The following is a 22191-nucleotide window of genomic DNA, read 5'->3' as shown; positions in this document are numbered from 1 at the left end:
ACCAATGGGAGTCAAATCTGAAGTTTTTGGTTCAAGGAGACAGAGAGAGTTCACGTTTTCCCTCTGCTGGAGTTACTGGGGGAAAAAATCAGACATAAATCTAGAACTGCTGGCATTCTTGATGCCATGGGAGGAACCACCTGAGACAGGAATCAATTCAGAAGAAAGCAGAGCTTAGAGCTGGGACCCAAATCTGAATGATATTGAGTCCCTGAGCCAAATGCACCTTAATATCTACCTTTAAACTTTTCAGTAAGCTAATAAATTCCCTCTCTTGTTTAAGTTGGTTTGAGCTGGGTCTTTGACCTCTTGTTACTGAAAGATTCCTGCATGGGGTGCCTGGGTGGCTCGGTCAGTTAAGCCTCTAAGTCTTGATTTTGGCTCAGGTCATGATCTTATGGTTCATGGGTTTGAGCTCCGAGTTGGGTTCTGTGCTGACAGTGCAGAGTCTGCTTGGGATTCTTTCTTCCTCTCCCCCACCATGCCCACTCTTTCTTTTCTTTTCAATTTTTTTATTACGTTTGTTTATTTTTTTATTACATTTACTTATTTTTGAGAGACACAGTGAGACAAAGTGAGAGTGGGGGAGGGGCAGGGAGAGAGGGTGACACAGAATCCGAAGCCGGCTCTGGGCTCTGAGCTGTCAGCCCAGAGCCCAGCGCAGGGCTCGAACCCACCAACCGTGAGATCATGACCTGAGCCGAAGTCGGACGCTTAACCGACTGAGCCACCCAGGCGCCCCTCACTCTTTCAAAAATAAATAAGTAAACTTAAAAAAAAAAAAAAAAAGCATGGAAGATTCCTGCTTGATACAAACCTTATAAGGGCTGAAGAGAGGAGACTAAGTCAATACAATAGTAATAGGACAATACAATAGTAAAGACTAAGGAACTGGGAGCGCCTGGGTGGCTCAGTCAGTTAAGCTTCCCACTCTTGATTTCAGCTCAGGTCATGATCTCGAGGTTCATGAGTTCAAGCCCTGCGTTAGGCTCTGTACTGACAGTTTGGAACCTGCTTAGCATTCTCTCTCTCTGCTCCTCCTCCGCTCACACTTTCTCTGCCCCACAATAAATAGATAAACGTGAAACAAAACAAAAGGCTAAGGAACTGTTAGATTAAAGGAAATGAAGGAGTCATAACAACTAAATGCAACATGTGATCCTAAATTGGATCCTGAACCAGAAAACGGAGGTTAGTGGGACAATTGGCAAAATCTGAAAAAAAAAATAAATCTATAGGTTAACTCTACTGATGTTAATGTCTTGATTTTAATAATTGGATTGTGTTAAAAAAATAATAGTATTGTGTTTATTGACACTCTTAACATTTGCAGAGCATTGATGAAGGGTATGCGGAAATTCTTTGAACTATTTTTGCAGGTTTTGGTAAGTTCTGAAAACATTTAAAAAGTTAAAAAGTAAAAAAATTAAAATATGAAATTTGGGTTTGATCAACAGTAGAGGCGATGGCCTTGGGAACGCCGATGGTAATAAATTGGCAAGGACTTGGCTGGATACGGAGAGGAGTGGAAAAAGGAGACAATATCTGGGTTCAACGCTGAGAGCATTGTGGCCCTACTCACTGCCACAAGCACAATCTGGAAGACAAGCAGGTTTGAAGTAGAAAGGGCACATTTCACAGGATGTGCTGAATTTTAAGTACCAGCAAGCCTCCAGGTGAAGCCGTCCAGCAAACGCTGAAACTTTGCAACTGGGATTAAGGGCAAAGACGATGCCAAGGACAGACGTTTCCATAAAGGAGAAAGTTCACAGGAGTATGATGTGACCAAGGGTGACACTGTCGAGGAAGGAGCCCAGTGGGGCAGGCAGTGCTGACCACAAAGATTTCAGAGAAGGGATAATCATCTGCAGAATACTTATGCCAGAGGAGGGAGGTTTGAGTACAGTTCATCTCGGAGATATGAAGAAGTGTCGAAACAAACAAGAAAACTCTATCAGAGGTTTTGGGGGTTAAAAAAAAAACCCCTAGTTCTTAAATCTTCATAAATTATTAAATGTGTTTTTACTCCTATTCCTGAACATTGGCTGCCTTCTTGGATTGTGCTGACTGGTTGAGTTGGTAGAAATGGGAACATTCACTGGTGCTCTTCAGATGTTACTCCCTCGTTAATTAATGTTCAATAAAGCTCTTCAAATGTTATTCCCTCGCAAATTACCCACTGGCCTCTTTTGGGACCTTAACAACACAAATAAGGACTGGTTTAACATTTAATCTGGGTAGGGGCGCCGGGTGGCTCATTCGGTTAAGTTTCTAACTCTCGGTTTTAGCTCAGGTCATGATCTTATGGTTCATGAGTCTGAGCCCCACATCAGGCTCTCTGCTGTCAATGCAGAGTCCTCTTCGGATCCTCAGTCTCCCTCTCTCTCTCTGTCCCTCTCCCCAGCTTGCACTCTCTCACTCTCTCAAAATAAATAAATAAACTTAAAAAAAAAAAAAAGACCTGGTCTGGGTAGATTCAGAGGCTAGAACTAAGCCATATATGTGGCAGTCGTTAGAAAACCTCTAACAGTGCAGTGAGCTGTGAGGTAATGATGGAGAAAATTATTCCTAAAGCTCCTTCCAGATCAGTAGTTCAGTAAGCTTCTGGGTTTGTGTTCCTGTTAAATGTTCAGAGTATCTGCTTCATATGGCTTCTGTGAGGAGGACGGAAGATAAAGTACATTAAAGTGCCTGGAGCAGAATAGCTGTTCAGTCTTTATTAGTCAGATACCAATCTATGAAATAGACCAAGAAATCCCAAGCAAGTACCAACCTCGGCCACTAGGGGGGGATTTCAGTCACCCTCCTTTAAAAGACACTCTCAGATACCGCTTGATGGGGCAGACACCCCTCCCGATGCACCAGCCTTTCCTCTGCCGGGAAAGCCAGTCCCACTCAGGAAACCTGGCTCCACGCTGAACTCCATGGTGTTTTCTCTGAGTCATTATATTCTCCCACAGTTGCAAAATGATCTGGCAAAAGTCCCTCAAAGGCTTTTACTGCTTACTGAGTAACATCCAAACTCCCTGCCTGAATCCAAAGCCTTCCTCAGTCTGGCCCCTACCTACCTCTCCAGCCTGAACTCCCTTCAGTCCTTTATACTGCGGCCACACTGGACAAATCAGCTCCTGCCTATATGTCGGGGCACATGCAGCTCCTTCTTGACGCCTTCCCTCTATCCTGACCTTCTGAAACCATACTTCTTTTTCAGGAATGTAAATGTACCTCCCTCTTAACTCCCTTCTTCTCTAGAAAAGAGTGATCTCTCCCACCGTTGAGCTCCCACACCATATATTATATATCCATCTATCTTGTATTTCATTGATTTATGTATGTGCACCTTTTCTCTTCAATAGATTAGGAACTCTTTGGGTAGAGAGGCCAGGGAGTAATCTGCCCAGGATCACACAGCGAGTCAAGACGGGATTCTAGCCCAGGAAATCCAGAGAGCTCTTGCTCTTAACCACGAATTCACAGCTATATAGTAACCTTTCATCAACCACAGTGCCTAGCTCAGAGCTTTGCACACAGTGCTATGCAATAGCTTATCAAATGTATAACTAAAAAACAAAAAACAAAAAACAAAAACCTCCCCCAAACATTGATCTAATTAGCATCTCCTAAACCTTCACCGACTCCTGGGCTATTGGGAACCAGCAACTGAGTCTCATTAATCTGCACTACGGTGCCTGGCTGTAGATCTAATTATGAGCCATTACAGAAGCATAATTACTGTTCCATTTGGTTTCTTGATCTGTAATGCATGTAAGGATCTACTCCCAGCTTCTAAGGGATTAAAAAAAACCCAACGTGATTACTTTCTGAGGCCTGAGAGATGTGTTTTGTGAAGTTTCAGCTCACATCTTTTCTGTGAAGTGAGGGGGGTGGACATGGTGGTCCTTTCTTTGGTTTTAAGTCTATGATTCCGGGAGATAGGAAGGAATAAAAAAGAGCCTCTGCTTCTGCGTCAGAAGATACCATTTTGAGTCTCAACTCCCCAACTCAGATTCCCCATCTGTAAAATTTGATTCATCCGGTCAAAAAGCTTTGAATATCTGAGTGCCCCGCAAGGGAGGGGCAGTAAAGAGCAAGGCAGAAGTGGTCCCTGCTCATCCTGCTAAGAAACTCGGTGGACACCTATAGTGTGGGGTTGTCCTGTGGAAGAAACTCAAGTGGTCAAAGTATGGTGCAAACTACAAAGTCTGGTACCAAATCAAAAGCTGATGATCTTGACAGGATCCCGGTTTTGTCAAGTCCAACGACAACAAAGCTTATCTCTTTTGCTGTTTGGGGGAAAAGCCTGATAGTGTGTTTTAACCAAACCTAATCAACACCGCATGCAGCTTTTGTGACTTTCTGCGGCAGTTCCACGTAAAGGTGGGCTGAGGTTATCTGTCCTCACTTCCGGCACTGGCCGGTTGCTGGGAGAGGCCAAGTTCCTAGCCCACTCCCGCAGGCCTCGGTCAGTACGCCGTCAGGCTGGGAGCCTGGGCCCCTGGGTTCTCCAGCTGTCAGTCGTCTGACTGACTCCCAGTGACCAGACCCGGCTCAGGCGTCATTCAATGACCTCGTCTGTGAAAGGCAGGCCACATCCGTGAAGAAGCCTGGCTCGGGGAGGCCACCCTCCAGAGCTCTGGGGAGGGTTCCCTTAAGGTTCCATCTCGAGCCCCAGGCTGCAGCAGAGCTGGCAGAGCCAGGCGACTCTGTCCCGGTCCCCGGGCCCGCGTACACTCGCAGGGTGGCTCTGGGGAAGGCCACCGGGCGGACCTGCCGGCTGCTCCGCGTTCGACGGGAGGCCTCGGACCGTGCCCAGACGGCCCCCGGGAGCCCCTAGACTGCCTGGAGCAGCCGGAGCGGCTGGCGTCGCTGGACCAACGCGGAGCAGGGGGTGAGCCGGGCGCGCTCGGGCGCAGGTCACGTGGCGGGCGCGGGGGCGCGCGGGGGCGGGGCCTGGTGCGCGCGGCTCCGCGGGTGGCAGGGCGGGCGGGAAGGGGCGGGGCCTCGGGCGGGGCCTCCGGGGGGAGGCGGGCGGGCCGGCGGGAGGGGAGGAGTGGAGATGGCGGCGGCGGCGGCGGCTCAGGGGGGCGGGGGCGGGGAGCCCGGGGGAGCTGATGGGGTCGGCCCGGGGGTCTCGGGGGAGGTGGAGGTAGTGAAGGGGCAGCCGTTCGACGTGGGCCCGCGCTACACGCAGCTGCAGTACATCGGCGAGGGCGCGTACGGCATGGTCAGGTGAGGGGGCGTTCCGGGGGAGGGGGCTCCTGAGGATGGGGGACCGGGAGGGATGCCGAGGGCCTTCCGGGCCGGGGAGACTCCCAGGGTCCTGAGGAGGCGGGGGCTTCGGGAGGCTGGGGGGAGTCCCACGGAGGGGGCCTTGGGCTGCTTTCTGGGGGAGCGGCGCTGCGTACGTTCTAATGGGAGGGGGCTTGGAGGCCGCAGAAGCGCCCATTCCGTTGTGAGGGGAGGGGCATCTGAGTGTACGTGGGGGAGCTGTGGGGCCCTCGGGGACCCTACGGACTCGGGGAGAGGCGGAGAAACTAAGTATTCTTGGGGAGGTGATATCGTCAGCGAAGAGCGAGCGAAGGACCCTACTTTGGGGAGAGGATGCCTTGGATTCTCCCAGTAAGGCCTGCCAAAGAGTTTGGGAGAGAAGAGCGGAGCTCAGGGCTGGACAGGGTGGGGCAGGCCTTTGGGCCTGGGGCCAGGGGCCCAGTGAGCCATGAGGGGTCCAGGAGTGCCCGCTTGCAACTTTTAGGAGGGATCTGTGAGCTCTCTCATCCCCACTGTGTGCTCTGGGCCTTTGTTCATCTGGGAAGAGCTCTCCTGCCCAGGTGCCTCGCCCTAACACCCGTGTCTGGCTCAGCCCTTCTTTCTGGTCTCTCCTGTGACTCCCTCCTTCTCGCTGTGTGTGCCTCACTGTACATCCTCCACTCATGTCCCACCCCCTGGACCTGTCTTGGGTTGAGGGAGCCCATCCTGGATAGGGGAGGATGAGAGGTCAGGGCAACTAGAATGGACAGGATTGAGGCAAGGGGAAGTCAGTGAGCGGCCAGTCTCTTCCTCTGTTTGTGAAGTCACTGAAGGGCTGCCTGGCTGGTCCCCAGCTTTCTCCCTGGAGATCCCAGGCCTTCACAGCAGGAAGGAACCAGCATTGTTTATGACTTGGCCAGAATCCTCTCTTGCTCCCTCCCCTCCCTGCTCAGGCCTGGGTGGGGCCCCCAGGCCTGGACTCCCCCGATGTAAGGCCACACCGACCACATCTCTCTGGCCCCCTCAGCTCAGCTTATGACCACGTGCGCAAGACTCGCGTGGCCATCAAGAAAATCAGCCCCTTCGAGCATCAGACCTACTGCCAGCGCACGCTGCGGGAGATCCAGATCCTGCTGCGCTTCCGCCATGAGAACGTCATTGGCATCCGGGACATTCTGCGGGCGCCCACCCTGGAAGCCATGAGGGATGTGTATCCTTCACCTTGGCCAGATGGCTGGCCAGGCATGGCCTCAGAGCTGGGCTGGGAGAACGTTGGCTTTCTTTCTGTTTCCTTCTTCCCTGCCACACTCCGAAACAAACCCAGTAAATGAAACTTTCCAGCAGGAAAGAGGCCACAGAGTGTAAGACGACTGGGAGGGCCCAAGGTGGATCCTGGCCTGCCGCAGACAGGCTGTGTGGCCTTGGGCAAGTCTGTTCTCCATGCTCTGCCTCATTTGGAGGGGAGGGTGGGGAGGGCTGGGCTCTATGGGAGCTTTGTCTTTTGACATCTGCAGTTCTGTGACGTGATCCGGCCTCTGCCCACAGTCAGTTCTTGTTTAACAGACGATGATTCTTTTCTCTCTGGGTCCTCAGACTGGAAGGAAGGCAGGAAGGAAGAGAACTGCCCCTTTTTTGAGGGCCTACTATGAGTCAAGTGCAGTGCATACCCAGTACTTTGACATTTCTTATTCTACCTTCCAACTGCTGTATGAGATGGGTCATCAGCTCCATTTCAAAGATGAGGAAACTGAGCCTTAGAAAGCCTAACATCAAGTGCTACCCTTGCTGCCTCCTACCCTCCCCCAGATGAGAACTGTCCTTCTTTCTCTGGGACTTCCTGCTCAGAGCCTCACCCCGGTCACCTGTGGACTTGCACTTTGCCCAGGGAGGGACAGCCTTGCCTTTGTTGCCCTTCCCCCCACCCCCACATTGCTTTCCTAGCTCGCTGTCCACTTCCTGCCAGGCTGTTGTTAGCAGCTTATAGCACCCATCACCTCTCCCCACCCAACGCACCCCCGGTTAGTCCCAGTTCCCCACCCAAATGTGGGGATTTGCGCTGCACTGTCTGCAGCCCCCACCACAAGCTGTGGGCAGGAAACCTCCACAGTCACCCCCAGCTTGCTGTGTGACCTTAAATAAGGCACTGCGTCTTGCTGGGCCTCTTTGTCTCTTAAAACAGCAGGATTGATCCAGATGTTTTCAGAAGGCCCTTTTGAGGCTGATTCTAAAAGACAGTCCTGAGGGTCATCTCGCTGAATCTTCATAACTACTCTCCGAAGAACCGTTCTTTCCCCTACTTTACAGATAAGGAATTAGAGGTGCAGCCAGGTTGAGGTCATAAGGCCAATGAGCAGTGGCGTGGGGGTTTCAGACACCGGCAGGACAACTCCAGAGCGTTGCTCTTGACTGTGAAGCTCTCCTGCCTCCTGCAGTTTATTTTCCCCGTTTTCCCAGGAGGGAAACTGAGGCTACAGAATTGAAGTACTTCTGCTCAGCGCTCCCAGCTGAGATGCAGCAGGGGGCCCGAGCCCAACTGCTGAGTCTGGGCCTTGTCCAGCTCGTGATAAGGGCTGGCAGATCTTTCGAGTCCTAGCTGGAAGGGGACGTAGAGCCTAGTCACCAGAGCCTGTTCTTCTTAACCAAGTGTCTCCTGCTGCCCCCACGTGGGGGGTCTCTGGTGCCTCTTCAGCTACATTGTGCAGGACCTGATGGAGACAGACCTGTACAAGTTGCTCAAAAGCCAGCAGCTGAGCAACGACCACATTTGCTACTTCCTCTACCAGATCCTGCGGGGCCTCAAGTATATCCACTCAGCCAACGTGCTCCACCGGGATTTAAAGCCCTCTAACCTGCTCATCAACACCACCTGCGACCTTAAGGTCAGAGGATTAGGTACCTGTCCCTTCTTCCCATGGGTCTGGGGCTTCCAGGCGGCCATTCCGGCCCGCTCGAGTAGAACATCGCAAGCAAAGGGAACATTGTGGGCAGAGGCGTGGTGAGGTGACCGCTTGGGCCTTGGAGGCCTTAGGCACCGAGCTAAGCAGCCTGGGTTGGCTTCCAGATCTGTGATTTCGGCCTGGCCCGGATTGCCGATCCTGAGCATGACCACACTGGCTTCCTGACAGAATATGTGGCCACACGCTGGTACCGGGCTCCAGAAATCATGCTTAACTCCAAGGTAAAGGGGCCACCCGTGCCTGAGGGAAAGGGACCAGGTTCCAGAGAGCTCTAGAGCCACCTCTGAGCCAGGCATGACCCCTAGATGCAGGAAGTCTGCCCCCAGGCCTCGTCACATGACTCTGGTGCTTAGGCTCTGGAAAGAGGCTGAGCATTAACTCCTCCAGGCCTGTGCCCTCTGCCTCCGTGGCTGGTATTAAGTCTAGACTGGAGTCGTGGCTTGGCCCAAATAGCAGGGCCCTGCTGAAGCTGGCCTAGGAGCCCACTACTTTCTCCTCCTCCCCAGGGCTACACCAAGTCCATCGACATCTGGTCTGTGGGCTGCATTCTGGCTGAGATGCTCTCCAACAGGCCCATCTTCCCTGGCAAGCACTACCTGGACCAGCTCAACCACATTCTGGGTGAGGGGGGCCTGGCCAGCTGAGTGGGGGTGGGGGGAGATTAGTGGGAGGTGAGATTTCTTTATAGTCCAGCTACCACCACATGTGGAGCCCCTACAGCATCTCACAGTATTTCGATGAGATACAGGTACTATCCCCATTCGATAGATGGGAAAAGCAAGGCTACACCCCACACTTCGGAAGTGCTAACATCAGAATTTGAACCTAACGACTGCCCAAATCCAGATCCCTTGCCCTTCACCACCATAGTATTGGCTGAGAGAGTAACTGTCAGGGCCTAGAGCTCGATGGCGGGGACTCTAGTTTCTCTAGTTTCTGTTCCCAGAAGGGAGAGGAGAACTCTCAAAAAGGCACCTGCCTTACCCACAGGGATCCTGGGCTCCCCATCCCAGGAGGACTTGAATTGTATCATCAACATGAAGGCCCGAAACTACCTACAGTCTCTGCCCTCCAAGACCAAGGTGGCCTGGGCCAAGCTTTTTCCCAAGTCAGATGCCAAAGGTGAGAGAGACATGGGGGTCGGTATGGGATAAACACACAGTGCAGAGGAGGGAACATGAGCCAAGCCCCTGGCCGAGTAGACCGAAACCTGGGCACGAGAAGCAAAGCAATGCTTCTGGGAACTCTTCCAGCCTCCCTTTTGACCCCTGACTCTTGCCCTTACCTAGCCCTGGATCTGCTAGACCGGATGTTGACCTTTAACCCCAACAAACGGATCACAGTGGAGGAAGCACTGGCTCACCCCTACCTGGAGCAGTACTACGACCCAACGGATGAGGTGGGCCAGCCACCAGCAACAGGGCTGGTGGGTAGATGGATGCGTAGGCGACCCTCAGTACCCGGCCTGAGCCTGACTTCTTTACTACCCCAGCCAGTGGCCGAGGAGCCTTTCACCTTCGACATGGAGCTGGATGATCTACCCAAGGAGCGGCTGAAGGAGCTCATCTTCCAGGAGACAGCCCGCTTCCAGCCTGGGGCACTGGAGGCCCCCTAAACTGGACAGACACCTCTGCAGTTTGAGGCCTGGTGAGTGCTCCCCACAGCCCACGCACAGATTCAGCCTACGCCAGTGCGCCCGGCACGCCTCCATACAGTCACAAGCTTGTTCACGCCAATGAGGCGTGTGCATGGTGGCCACAGAAAGGCTAGAGCCTGCCCAGCCACAGACCTGGGGGCCACATGTTCTTTACATCCATCTTCCTTTCCCCTAGTCCCAAAGTCTCCCCCCTGGGCAACACCCTGCACCCTCCAGCCCCCTCAGGGACCTCAGGCCCCTCTCTCCCATCTGAGGGACAGCCAGAGTTCGGCTCTCCCGGTATGGGCAGAGAGGCAGGTGGGGCAGTAATTGCTTTGGGAGGAGCCAGCACCCGGCCTGACCCAGATGCCAGGCTTCCTCACACCTGGTGCCCGGGTCAGCGGTTTGCACACCCGCCCACGCAAGGCTCCTTCCTCGAGTCTCCTTTCCACCTTTCCCGCCAGCCGCAGCTTGATGGAAGGAAGGCACACACACCTGGGCTCAAATTCCAGCCCTGCCCCTTAGTAAGAGCTGTGCGATGTTGTGCAAGATACCTCACCTGTCGGTGCCTCAGTTTCCTGGGGAGAGTCCTGATGACGAGAGCAAACATAGGGCACTAATCATTGGTCCGAGAGGCTTATGTGTATTAACTCATTCAGCCCTCCAGCTGTCCCTTGAGATAGGCACCGATGTTATCCTCATTCGCAGTCAAGGAAAACAAGACACATCCCAGTCAGCCGTGAGGAACAAATGAGGGGACTTGAGGTCAGGGCTCTGGCAGGTCATCTGGTGGGTGCTAATGGCTCCTTTCCTGCCTGCCTTTCTGTTTAGGCCCTGCCTCCTGCCTGCCCCTCCCCTGCTGGACTGTTAGAAAATGGACACTGTGCCCCGCCCAGACCCCCCCGGCAGACCGGGTCAGGGCGGAGGGCGGGCCTGGCCACCTTCCCTGATTTTGCTCTGGCCTCCTGCTTCAGGCAGGCCAAGGTTCCCTCCGCCCCACCCCCCTGTCCCTCCCAGGACCTGAGGGGCTTAGGTGGCCCCCCACGCAAACTACCCTCTGCAGCTTGCCTTTGTCTACCCCGGCTATCCCAGTCTCTGGTAGTTCTGGAATGGAAGGGCTCTGGCTGTCCCAGGACCTCCTGAAGGGCAGTGAGGGGATGGGGGACGCTGAGTAAGGGACTCAGGGCAAGCCCTGACCCACTAAACCCCCCCCCCCCATTTTCCCCGAAGGAATATTCCTGAGGCTCAAGGGCTAGTATCCCTGAGAAGCAGGGCCCAGGCCGAAACCCCCTCCCCCAAAGCTGCCACATCTAACACCCCCTGCTGCCTGTGTGTGTGGGCGAACAGAAGTGGGGCTGGGGGCACGAGGAGAGCCTGGTGCCCCTGCCCACCCCTGTGCCTGTATCTAATATATAAAGATAGAATCGTGTATATGATGGCCCTGGCTCTGTCTGTATCCGCCGATGCCCTACCCTAACCATTACTTTGAGGACTGACTCGCCTGCCCAGCCCCTTCCCAGCGGGGTGGCTTTCCCCAGTCCTGGTGCTCCTTGGCTCCCCGGGTGGCCAGGGTTGAAGATGGGAATGTAAGGAGCGCCAGACTCCTGGACAGAGTGGGGTCAATTTTCCCCTTAGTCACTGTCCTCTCCCCTCCCAAATGGCTTCCCATCTCACTGGCTGGGGTGATTCGGGGGTGACTCAGGGACAGCCTACACACCCCTGGATTCTCTGGAAATGGCAAGGGATGGTGTGCTGTATACCCCGGCCACCAGCACCCATGGGAGGGGGGAAGCTTGTAGCAGACCCAGCGCTTGGGGTGGGGGTGGGGGTTGTTTCCCCAGCATGGCCGAGGAGAGAGGGGTGCTGGGGTCCGTGGAGGGTCTAGAGGCGTGAGAGCCAGAGCTGCCGGGCACCTCTCCTGCCTGTACCCCCTCCCCGGCTGAGCCCTGCAGCCTGGCCCCAGGCCAAGAGCCGGCTCAGCAGGTCCCAGGGGTGTGGTGGCTACGGCGGTGGAGCCAGCCTACGCTGGCCAGGCAATCAGCAGAGGCAGCACAGTCCATCAGGAGCAGCCGAGTGTGTGGCAGCGGGAGCCCAGAGAGGCAGCGTGACCATGAGCTCTCTGCTCTCCTACGCCCTGCCTGCCCTGGGCAGCTATGCCATGCTGTCCATCTTCTTCCTGCGCCGGCCTCGCCTGCTGCACACACCCTGGGCTCCAGTCTTCCTGCCACGCCTGGGGGCCCACCGAGCAGGTACGCTGGGCGGCGGTTGGGCGGGAGGATGGTGATGGTGACTGCTGAGGGTGGAGTAAGGACAGCAAGGTGCCAGCAAGGGTGGACGGCAGTGGGGGAGGTCCAAGCAGCGGGCTGTCAGGAAGAGGGCAGAGCCTGAGGTAGGAGAGCAGGATGGCAGGGCAGGACGTGGAAGGGGGAAGAGGCAGGGGTGAGGGGAGAGGAGGGAGGCCAGGCTCCTGGGACCCACCCAGCTGCCCCACACAGGATCTGGAGAACTCCTGGAGAACACCATGGAGGCCATGGAGAAGTGAGTGCACCTGCCAGCTGTGAGCTGAGAGACACCAGGAGGCGCCACTCACTTCCTAGTCTGAGTGACCGGGGCCCTCTGGAGGTGTGCAGTGCACAGCCTGCCCATCCTGCCGTGAACTCTGGCCCACGCTCCCCTAAACCTCCCCACTGTCCTGTGGTTTGCCCTGTTCCTTCCCCCGGGCCTCTCCGCACTGACCTTCATTCCCACAGCTCCCTGGCCCAGCGATCAGACTTCCTGGAGCTTGACTGCCAGTTGACACGAGATGGCGTGGTGGTGGTATCTCACGACAAGAACCTGTCCCGCCAGTCAGGCGTGAATAGGGACGTGGGCAGCCTGGACTTTGAGGTGGGCCTTGCCCCAGCCCCCCCCCCGCCCACTGTACCCAGAGAGCCACGGTGCCTCCACGCGTGCCCCCTGGTGACGTGCTCCCTCTTCTCCCCAGGAGCTGCCCCTCTACAAGGAGGAGCTGGAGGTCTACTTCTCACCAGGTGAGAGTGTGACCTCACCGAGTGGGGTCCTGGCCTCAACCTCCTGCCCTCCCTTCTCCTCTGGGACTCGTCCCCCTCCCCCTGGGCTCCCACCCCGCCCATCCCCGTCTGATCCCCCTTGCCACAACCCACCCAGGTCGCTTTGCACATGGGTCGGACCGGCACATGGTGAGTCTGGAGGACGTGTTCCAGAGGTTCCCTCGGATGCCCATGAGCGTGGAGATCAAAGAGGAAAATGAAGAGCTCATTAACAAGGTGGTGCTGCTGCGGGGCGGGGTGGGAAGGGGCCTGGGGCTGGAGAGAGGCCTGACTCCCCTTCACCTCTTCCTTCTCCTCCTCCCAGATAGCAGGCCTGGTGAGGCACTTTGACCGAAATGAAATCACCATCTGGGCCACAGAGAAGAGCTCGGTCATGAAGAAGTGCAGGGCTGCTGTGAGTCCCTGCTCCCTCCCTGCTCCAGCGGCCCCTTCTCCCAGGCGCTGGAGGCTCCAGGGGCCTAGGCTGGACAGGTGTGGGGTGTTGTGGAGGAACCAGCCCTGAGCAGAGTCTCAAAGGGTAGGATGCTGAGAGGAGAGGGGTGGGGACAGGGGGAGCACAGGCATTGCTGCTGGAGACCCAGAGGGTGCGGTCAGGCCTGAACGCTGGGCCGACATACAGCTCCGATCCCGCAGGTGGTGGACCTTCCTGAATGTCCAGCGCTGTTTCCCCTGCAGCCCAAGTCCCCTTTCTGCTTTGCTGGGAGCAGACTGACCCTCTTCTCCCTTCCCCTTGCCTCCCAGAACCCCGAGATGCCGTTCTCCTTCACCATCGGCCGAGCTATCTGGTTGTTACTGCTCTATTACCTGGGGTTGCTGCCCTTTGTATCCATCCCGGAGAGGTTTTTCTTCTGCTTCCTGCCCACCATCATCAATAGGTACCTGCAGGGTCCCTGCCTGCCTTCTACATCCTCCCCCAGGCCCCCAGATGCTTTTGTCCTCAAATAAACTCCCCCCCACTTCAAGCCCCACTACATGGGGTCCCCAGCTCCCTGGCCACCCTCAAGGATACCCCCAGGGTCCCCTCAAGAGAAGGATTTTCAGGAGCATTCATGAATACTGAGGAGCCAGGAGGCTTCCTCCTCGAACCCTTTGAAATTCTATGCAAATGTGTGTTGATGTGGATGGGTTTGAGGACAGAGTATTCATGTATTCATCTATTTCATCCAACAAGTATTTATTGAATGTCTCCTCTGTTCTGGGCACAGTGACACTAGTAAATAAACCCAGTGTGAGTGGAGTAAGGCCCTCGGTGAGCTTATAGTCTGGCTGGGAGACAGATATCAATCAATTATAGTATTCTCTTATTCTCAAAAGGAAAAGCAAGTTTTTTCCTGCTGGGAGAGTGGGATTAACAAAGTAACAGCTGGGTAAAGTATCAGAAATTTGGATACTTCACCAGCTCTGAAGCCTGGCCCCTCCCTTCCCTTTCTGAGAACTCTGTGGCAGCTCCTAGGCTTCCTTCTCCCCTATGTTATCCTGAGGGAAGCTCTCAGCCAGCCCCCACAATCTCTTGCTACAAAGACATCATTAGACTACCGAACTTTGTATACAGAACTTCTCATACAGTGTTTGCAAAGTGTTTTCACATCCTTTGGTTGGTTAGAGCTTTATCTGTGGCAATCCAGAAGGTACTAGAATCATGACACCGCCCCCTCAGTACCCATGGAGAATCTGAGGCTCAGAGAGGTTCTGTAATTTGCTCAAGGCCACACAGCTAGAAGCTCAGGGCCTGGGTTTGTCTGGGTCCGACCCCAAAACCTGTGCTGGGACATTGTAAAGGGCCTCTAAAGTCATCCCTGAAGCGGGCCAATCATGGGCAAGTAGCCGACTCACTGGAGTGTTGTCTGGTCACAAGAAGCTGGTTGGGCCCAACCAGGGGACCTTTAGATTGTGCATCTAGCTTGAGAATCAAGCTGGGTTCTGGTCTTGGCCCTGACCCCACCACAGATTTACTGCGACACCTTGGGCAAGTCACTTTAGCTCTCCAAAACTGAGTTTCCTCCTCTGTACAACAGCGAGGGAGGGCACGCTCTCAAAGTATGGAGGCACAGATGTGCACATAGAAGAATCTCACTAAACAACAGGTGACTTTTTCATATGGACTTCTAGAGGCGCCAGGGTAACACCGGTCAGGGGTCACTACCACCCCACTCCTGTGACAGAGTGAGACGCAGGGGGCTGATCATGATTCCACCTCTCTGCAGGACCTACTTCCCGTTTTCCTGCTCTGGGCTGAACCAGCTGGCAGCTGTGATTTCCAAATGGTGAGGGGGTGAGGATGCTGGGTGGCGTGTCCCCGTGGAGACCTGCCACTGCCCTTCTTAGGCCCCTCTCATCGTGGCCTTTGCCACCCTCTCCCCACTAGGTTAATCATGAGGAAAAGTCTGATCCACCACCTGGAGCAGCGAGGAGTGCAGGTGAGGCTTGACCTCCACGCCCTCAGCAAGTGGGTGATTCACAGTGTGGGCCTAGCACAGCGTTCCAGTGAACAGCTCTGCTACCAACTAACTGGGTCCCCTGGGCAGGTCACCTTCGGAGTCTCAGTCTCTTGATTTGTGAAATGGGGGTGATGGTACATTTAACTGGTACTTAGTAATGGCTTGACAAGTGTAGCCATTATCGCGATGCTGCTGCATTGAACCTACTGTCCTGATTCCTGAGGAGGGGGTGAGTGGGGCTGGGGAAAAAAACCGGCCCGGCCCCTCCCCTGAGCATCCACTTTGATCATTTAATTAGCAAACCTTTGTTGAGAATGGACTACATTCCAGGCACTGTGGTACCAGGGATGGAGCAGGGAGTCAAATCAGGGGCAGAGGAAGGAAACGGGCACTCACAGGCACCAAGTGGACAGAAAGGAAACAGCACTGTGGTCTGTGGGGTCACAGGAGGCCCTCTGGAAGAAATGAGGAGCTGGCTCGCACGGAGGGGGAAAGGAGAGCATCTCAGGCAGGCTCCCCCTGTGGGAAAGCTGCGGGGAGCAAGAGGCCACGGCAGGAGGAGGAGCTGAGAGAGGTTCCACCAGGCCGCTGTGTGGGGCGAGGGGAGCTGGAGGAGGCAGCCGAGGCTGAGGCAGGCAGCCTGTGAACCTCAGTAAGGAACCTGGACTTCAGCCTGGAGGACGGGAAGCTTTGGAGGGCCTGAAGCAGGGCAGAGACCTGATCCAGTGGAGTCTGGGATTAAGGGTCACTCTGGCCACCGATGTGGAGAAGCGATCATGGGCGCCAGGGTAGGAGCAGAGAATCTTAGGAGGCAGATGCCGTCGCTGACTGGTCCTGGGCTGAGGCGGCAGCAGTGGGATGGGTGGACCAGCTGGCTGACGGGCCAGCAGCACTCCACAGCCCGGAGGTGGGGGTGAGTGAGGCATGGGGAGGACGCGCCTCTTTCAGATTAGCACCTCCACAGCGCCTCCACTCCGTGGGCCTTCACCACGACTCTGGAGGTTGGCCCATCGTTCCCATTTGTCACGTTAAGAAACCGAAAGGTCCAGTGACTTGCCCAGGGTACAGACACCATCTCTACCTACCGCCATGCCCACGAAAGAGGATTCAGGCGGCAGGACAGACACAGAGCAGCAGCAGACACAGGCAGGCCTGGAGATCTCACAGCCGGCTTTCCAGGGGAGGGGGAACAAAATGCTCTGATTTGAGCAATAGACGATTTATTTCCCTGGTTGTGCATCCTCTCACCTTGTCCGATTTCAGGCCACCAACATGAAGTCACTGAGCACAGAGTGGGGTAGTATTTCCACCTTACACATTCAGCAGATGCGAACAACCGCCAGAGCGTAGGTAACAGTAAAATGTAGTAAAATCATTAGGAAGTGATGAGTTTTGAGTATTTATTACCTTCATTTTTAATTTATTGAATTACACGTTTATATCATTTAATATTTAATAATGGCTGTGTTTAATAACCAGTTTGCAAAAAAATCCGGACTAACAATCCACTCCAGCCAGCATCCCACTGCTGGGAGGTCTCCACAGAGGAGGAGAGCTCCCACCATCTGGATTCAAGGGGAAACTCCAGGTAAAGTTGTTTGAAACTATGAGCCCCTCCCTCCCCACGCAGGTGGTCTTTTGGTGCCTTAATGAAGAGTCGGATTTTGAAGTGGCCTATGGCCTGGGGGCCAGTGGCGTCATGACAGATTACCCCACAGCCCTGAGGCGCTACCTGGACAACCATGGAGGAGCTGCCCAGGCCTCCTAACAGCCCGGAGGCCCTCACCCTCTCCTCTATTTCTCTTCTTCAATAAATATTTTCTTTTCAGTCATGTGGTGGTGTTTGGGGGGCATGGGTGGGAGGAGGTCCTAGCAGACTGCAGAGGGCAACTTAGGGCAGAAGAGGCCAGCCTAGGGCCAGAGTCTGGGGCCCTAACCACCTTGACCCACTGGTTCCACCACATTCCAGGCCGAGTAATGCCACACCCTGTGCCAACCTGGCCTCCACTCTCCTCAGGAATGTCCCTTGCAGGAAGGAGCAAGGCTCCTGCCCCTTCAGGGCCACAGGTTCCATTCTCTTGAGGCTATGAAGAGCCTTAAGACACAGGCACAGGACAAGGGACTTCATCTGCCCGTGCCTCCTCATGGCGCCGCAGATGGTGGACATGGCCTCAGAGGCTGAGTTTAGGGTTTGCTCATCTGCTGCTTCAGCCTTTCCAACCTTCACTTCCAGATCTACTCCAGAAGTTCCCCAAACTCCTCAACCCTCTCCAACCCTAGAACCTTATGCATTGAATGAATCACATGTTTCACAAACCTTTGTTGACTACTCTAGGCCAGGCTTCGTACTGGGGCCACTGCAGGGAACAAGACAAGTCTCCTAGGGCAGATGCACACATTTTCCCGTTCAGAGTCACGTGAGAAGCCCACAGCAGACACCTAACTCAGCCTGCAGAGGCAGGGGCATCAGAGGAGGCTGCCTGGAAGAGGTGATGCTCAGCAGTAGGAACCGGCTTGTTCCCAGGCTCTGGCTCCCAGAGATCTAACACAGACGGACGGGCACCGTTAGCTCTTCCGTTCCAAGAGCCTGTCCCGGGTGCTATGGCAAAGACGGTGGAATCGGACCAAAGTGAGAATTCCAACTTTGCCTCTTCCCGGCTGGATAACCTCGGGAGCGTAGCTAGACCTCTTTGACCTCTGTTCCCTATAAAATGGGGAACAAAAGCTGCCTCATAGGATTGCTGCGGGGATTAAGAGAGTGGGGCACGGGGTGGTTAAATGCAGATAATTATGGCTATTATCTCCCCGGGGACGTGCGTCCAGACACCTAACCCCGAGCCAGGTCTGGCACCGCAGATCCTCGCCCCTTCAAGGACCGCGGGAGGCCAGAAGGGCGACGAGACCCGGGCCGCGGGGTTGTCTGGCTGGCTTGCGGGCCGCAGCCGCATTTCCGGGCCGGCCGGAGCCCGGAGCAGGGGGAAGGGCAGCCGAGGCCTGCGCTGGCCGCGGTGTGACGCGCCCCCTCATTTGCATGCGCCGCGCCGATTGGCCACGGCGGCCGCCGGGACCAGAGGCCGGCCCCCTCCCCCTCCCGCCGCAGCGGCGGCAGCAGCTGGTCTCGGTGTAAACAAGTCGCGGCGGCTGCGAACCCGGGCCGGGGGGGACGGCGCCCACCAGGAGCGCCCCCCACTCCCAGGCCAGGCCACCTCGGCGGACCGGGCCCCCGCGCGCCCAGGCGAGGTGAGGCCCGCATCGTCAGGGCTGCGCGTCGCCCCGAGCCCCCGCCCCGCCAGCGAGGACTGCCCCCTTCCCCCGGCGCCCGCCCCCCACCCCCGCGCCCCAGGTGAGCCCCGGGGTCTCAGGTAAGGCTCCGCGATGCAGGTAAGAGCCCCTCGGCATAGACAGGGCCTCTGCGCCCCCCACCCCCCCGCCCCACGTAAGAGCCCCTCCCCTCCTAGGTGACCCTGCACCTTCAGTGAGGGCCTCTGCCTCTTCCAGGTGAGGGACCCTCTCCCCAGGTGAACTCCCTTGTACCTCAAGTGGAGCTGCTAACCCCCCACCCCGCCCCGCCCCGCCCTTGGCAGTTCAGGTGAGGTCCTAAGGACCCTCCAGCTCCTAACCCCTCCATACTCCCCCTAAATGAGAACTGACAGCTCATCCACGCCAGAGCCCCTTCCTCCAGCTTCAACTGCCAAGTCCGCAGGGGTGAGGCCGGAATTAGATGAGTGACTCACCTCAGGCTTCTCCAAGCCTCAGTTTCCCCGTGATGCAACTTGAGGCCTCCTCAGTGAGTCAAAACTGAGCCGGTTCCGGCCCCTGGAGAAGCTGCTGCCCCTGGGGAGAGGAGACAGCAGCCAAGTGTGACGGAGAGAGTCCCCATGGCCCTGGGTGTGCCTGCGTATGTGTGGCCCTGGTCCTGACTGCCCACTCCCTCCCCGGCAGGCACTGGGCTCCCTCTGCTCCCCGTGGGCCGCTCCCCGGGTGGGGCCACTGCCCCCGGCCCCCGCCATGGTGCGTATTTCAAAGCCCAAGACGTTTCAGGCCTACTTGGATGATTGTCACCGGAGGTATAGCTGTGCCCACTGCCGCGCTCACCTGGCCAACCACGACGACCTCATCTCCAAGGTAACCAGGTCCCAGTTGGAGGCGAGAGGGGCTACCTGGCAGCTCTCCCACCAATGGCCCTGACTCCCTTCCTTTCTCCCTCCACACTTTAGTCCTTCCAGGGCAGTCAGGGGCGTGCCTACCTCTTCAACTCTGTGTGAGTATTTGGTCCCCCTTCTTTCTTTCCCTGACCTCTGTTGTGACCTGTGACCCCTGGCGTCGTGCTGAGACTCCCAGAGTCCCCTGATTCAGGTTGGAAGCTGATGTGATCGCCCTTCTCTTGGATGCTAAGAACAGACACAGTTGGATACAAGCTAGCGGGGGGCTTTGTGATGGCGGGACCCTCCCTGGGACTGCCCCCATGTCCCTGCAGGGTGAACGTGGGCTGCGGGCCAGCCGAGGAACGGGTACTGCTGACAGGCCTCCATGCTGTGGCTGACATCCACTGCGAGAACTGCAAGACGACTTTGGGCTGGAAATATGTGAGTCCGTGACCCCTGACCCCAGGCAAGCCTTTGACCCAACCTCACTTCACCTCCTCCTCACAAGCAGTCATCTGGTAACCTTCCGGAGCGTACAGGCCCAGCTCACTCAAGTCAGACTGTCTTTTCATCCCCTGACCATGTCCTCTTCTGTCACATCTTGCAAGGGCTTTTAGAATTTTTCTCTCCACCCATCCCTCACGTGCACATGCGTCCCATTTTAGAGATGAGGCGGTCAGCAGAATGACCATTTATTGAATGCTTTCGTGCCACGCACTGTTATGTGCTTGGCATATATTATCTCATTTCATTGTTACAACAATCCTGTGGGTAGAGTCTGTAATTATCTCCACTTACAGAAGAAAGGAAGGCCCAGAGATGGTAGGTAACTTTCCCAAGGTCACACCGCGGGTAAGGAACAGAACAGGTACCAGAATCCTGGTTGCGTGTTTTGTTGTTTGTCTGTCTGTTTTTTTTTTGTTTTTTTTTTTTTTAATTTTTTTTCAACGTTTTTTATTTATTTTTGGGACAGAGAGAGACAGAGCATGAACGGGGGAGGGGCAGAGAGAGAGGGAGACACAGAATCGGAAACAGGCTCCAGGCTCCGAGCCATCAGCCCAGAGCCTGACGCGGGGCTCGAACTCACGGACCGCGAGATCGTGACCTGGCTGAAGTCGGACGCTTAACCGACTGCGCCACCCAGGCGCCCCTGTTGTCTGTCTGTTTTTAACTCCAGATCCTCGGCCACCGGCTTCCATTGTCATTCAGAGGTTCAGAGAAGTTGCCCCAGACCCCACAGTGACATGGAACTTGGGTCCATGAGCTTCCTTTTCACTGCCCTCATGGCCACAGCTGCTATCCGGGGTCTGATTTCACTACCTGAGTCTCATTTCCTTATCTGGCTGTGGAGGATGAAGCCACCACCTGGCACCCAAAATTGTCATGGGGATCAGATTAGATGCAGCAAAAAAGATGCTCTTGGGAAACTGTAGGGGACATGGTTGGTTCCTCAGGCTTCACTTGGAGTTTTGGTGCCTCTGAGAGGTGGATGCCCCCAGCAGAGGCAGGCATCCCGCCCTCATGTGAGTTCACCCCGGCCTTGCCACAGATTTGTGCTTTGTGTCCCCGGACAGGTGGCTTGGCCTCTCTGGACGTCTGTAAAATAAAGAGATGGCCTAATCCAGATGTCAAAAACTCAAGGGTTTGCAGGGCCAAGCGCATACTGTGGGTCTGCAAAAGAGGCACCATAGATCCGGGGTAGTGGGGGAGGAGGGTCTGTAGCAAACTGGAGTAAGCATGGCCTGCCTATATCCTAGTATTTTAAAGTTATTTTTACTAAACTCTCTGATGGCCAAATAAAACACCTGTGTAGGCCAAAATTGCCCTTCAGGCTACCAGTTTGTAATCCCCGGATCTTTTAGAAACTTCCATATCCTCTCTGTTGGAGCCAACATTAGTACTTAAAAAGTACCGGTGATTCAGAGAGCTCTGTCTGTCCCATTAGTGAGAAACCTGGCTCTGTCATTTACCAGCTGTGCGTCTTGTGGGCAGGTGGTTTGGCTTCTCTGCATGACAGTTTCCTTATATGTAAAATGGGGCCAGTCATATCTATTCCCCAACCCGATCCCTTTTGGTAAAGCCCTTGCTCCAGAGATGCCGTCCTCTCCCCTCTTTTCAGGAACAGGCCTTCGAGAGCAGCCAGAAGTACAAAGAGGGGAAGTACATCATTGAACTCAACCACATGATCAAAGACAACGGCTGGGACTGACCCCTGCTCCTGCCGCATGTGGCTCGAGCCCGGCCTGACCGCCAGGGGGCGCCACTGGCTTCCCTCCACGGGAAGGGAGCTCTGGACCCTCAGGGCTCCTGCAGAGGACGGATCCAGCTCCTGTACATATATTTTATTGCATGCACTGTGACCTTGGGGGGAGCTCAGAAGGAGGACGACACCCCCGCACTTCCCTGCGATCTGGCTGGCTTGGATCTCGTTTTTAACCCCTTCCTGCCCCGCCTGCCCTATAGATATGGCCTGTGTGCTGCTCTCCTGGCCCCAGTGCACCGTCTGCCCTGTGAACTTCTCCCACCGGGCCCCTTTTACCCCACGCGTGTCTGCTCCCCTTGTTCTGTAGCGTTTGTACATAATAAAACAATGGAGTGGAGACAGCCCCAGGCTCACGTGGAATCCGGGAAAGGGGGACTCAAATGCAGATTCCTTCCTCCGTCGACCTGTTCTTTTCTGGGCCCCCACAAGGGGGGTAG

The 22191-nt window shown here is 55.5% G+C and overlaps 3 protein-coding genes across 10 annotated transcripts; all 3 read left to right on the top strand.

The window, feature by feature from the left end:
* The first annotated feature begins 5038 nt into the window (after positions 1-5038).
* MAPK3 (mitogen-activated protein kinase 3) lies at positions 5039-11271 on the top strand. 4 transcript variants are annotated; one of them, XM_058711295.1, is made up of 9 exons: positions 5039-5229; positions 6275-6457; positions 7937-8126; positions 8309-8425; positions 8711-8825; positions 9195-9326; positions 9494-9603; positions 9697-9851; positions 10672-11271. In XM_058711295.1, exons 1-8 carry the CDS (start codon positions 5057-5059, stop codon positions 9817-9819), a joined length of 1143 nt encoding a protein of 380 aa, XP_058567278.1. In that variant the 5' UTR covers positions 5039-5056; the 3' UTR covers positions 9820-9851; positions 10672-11271. The 4 variants fall into 4 exon arrangements, with proteins under 4 accessions (XP_058567278.1, XP_058567276.1, XP_058567275.1 ...); XM_058711292.1 differs by lacking the exon at positions 5039-5229 and adding an exon at positions 5254-5619; XM_058711293.1 differs by having other exon boundaries at positions 9494-9851.
* A 144-nt stretch (positions 11272-11415) lies between these two features.
* GDPD3 (glycerophosphodiester phosphodiesterase domain containing 3) lies at positions 11416-17174 on the top strand. Of its 3 annotated transcripts, none has more exons than XM_058711298.1 (10): positions 11416-12089; positions 12336-12378; positions 12591-12726; positions 12824-12869; positions 13006-13124; positions 13213-13302; positions 13650-13783; positions 15113-15172; positions 15274-15325; positions 16977-17174. In XM_058711298.1, exons 1-10 carry the CDS (start codon positions 11951-11953, stop codon positions 17112-17114), a joined length of 957 nt encoding a protein of 318 aa, XP_058567281.1. In that variant the 5' UTR covers positions 11416-11950; the 3' UTR covers positions 17115-17174. The 3 variants fall into 3 exon arrangements, with proteins under 3 accessions (XP_058567281.1, XP_058567282.1, XP_058567283.1); XM_058711299.1 differs by having other exon boundaries at positions 16610-17174; XM_058711300.1 differs by lacking the exons at positions 15113-15172; positions 15274-15325.
* A 947-nt stretch (positions 17175-18121) lies between these two features.
* Positions 18122-22095, top strand: YPEL3 (yippee like 3). 3 transcript variants are annotated; one of them, XM_058711302.1, is made up of 5 exons: positions 18122-18586; positions 19289-19471; positions 19564-19607; positions 19824-19932; positions 21611-22095. In XM_058711302.1, exons 1-5 carry the CDS (start codon positions 18125-18127, stop codon positions 21698-21700), a joined length of 888 nt encoding a protein of 295 aa, XP_058567285.1. In that variant the 5' UTR covers positions 18122-18124; the 3' UTR covers positions 21701-22095. The 3 variants fall into 3 exon arrangements, with proteins under 3 accessions (XP_058567285.1, XP_058567286.1, XP_058567287.1); XM_058711303.1 differs by having other exon boundaries at positions 18572-18708; XM_058711304.1 differs by lacking the exon at positions 18122-18586 and adding an exon at positions 18600-18689.
* Positions 22096-22191: the final 96 nt, after the last annotated feature.

The sequence above is a fragment of the Neofelis nebulosa genome, chromosome 18, assembly GCF_028018385.1.
Source record: "Neofelis nebulosa isolate mNeoNeb1 chromosome 18, mNeoNeb1.pri, whole genome shotgun sequence".
Lineage (NCBI taxonomy): Eukaryota > Metazoa > Chordata > Mammalia > Carnivora > Felidae > Neofelis > Neofelis nebulosa.
This window is presented reverse-complemented; position numbering and strand designations above follow the sequence as displayed.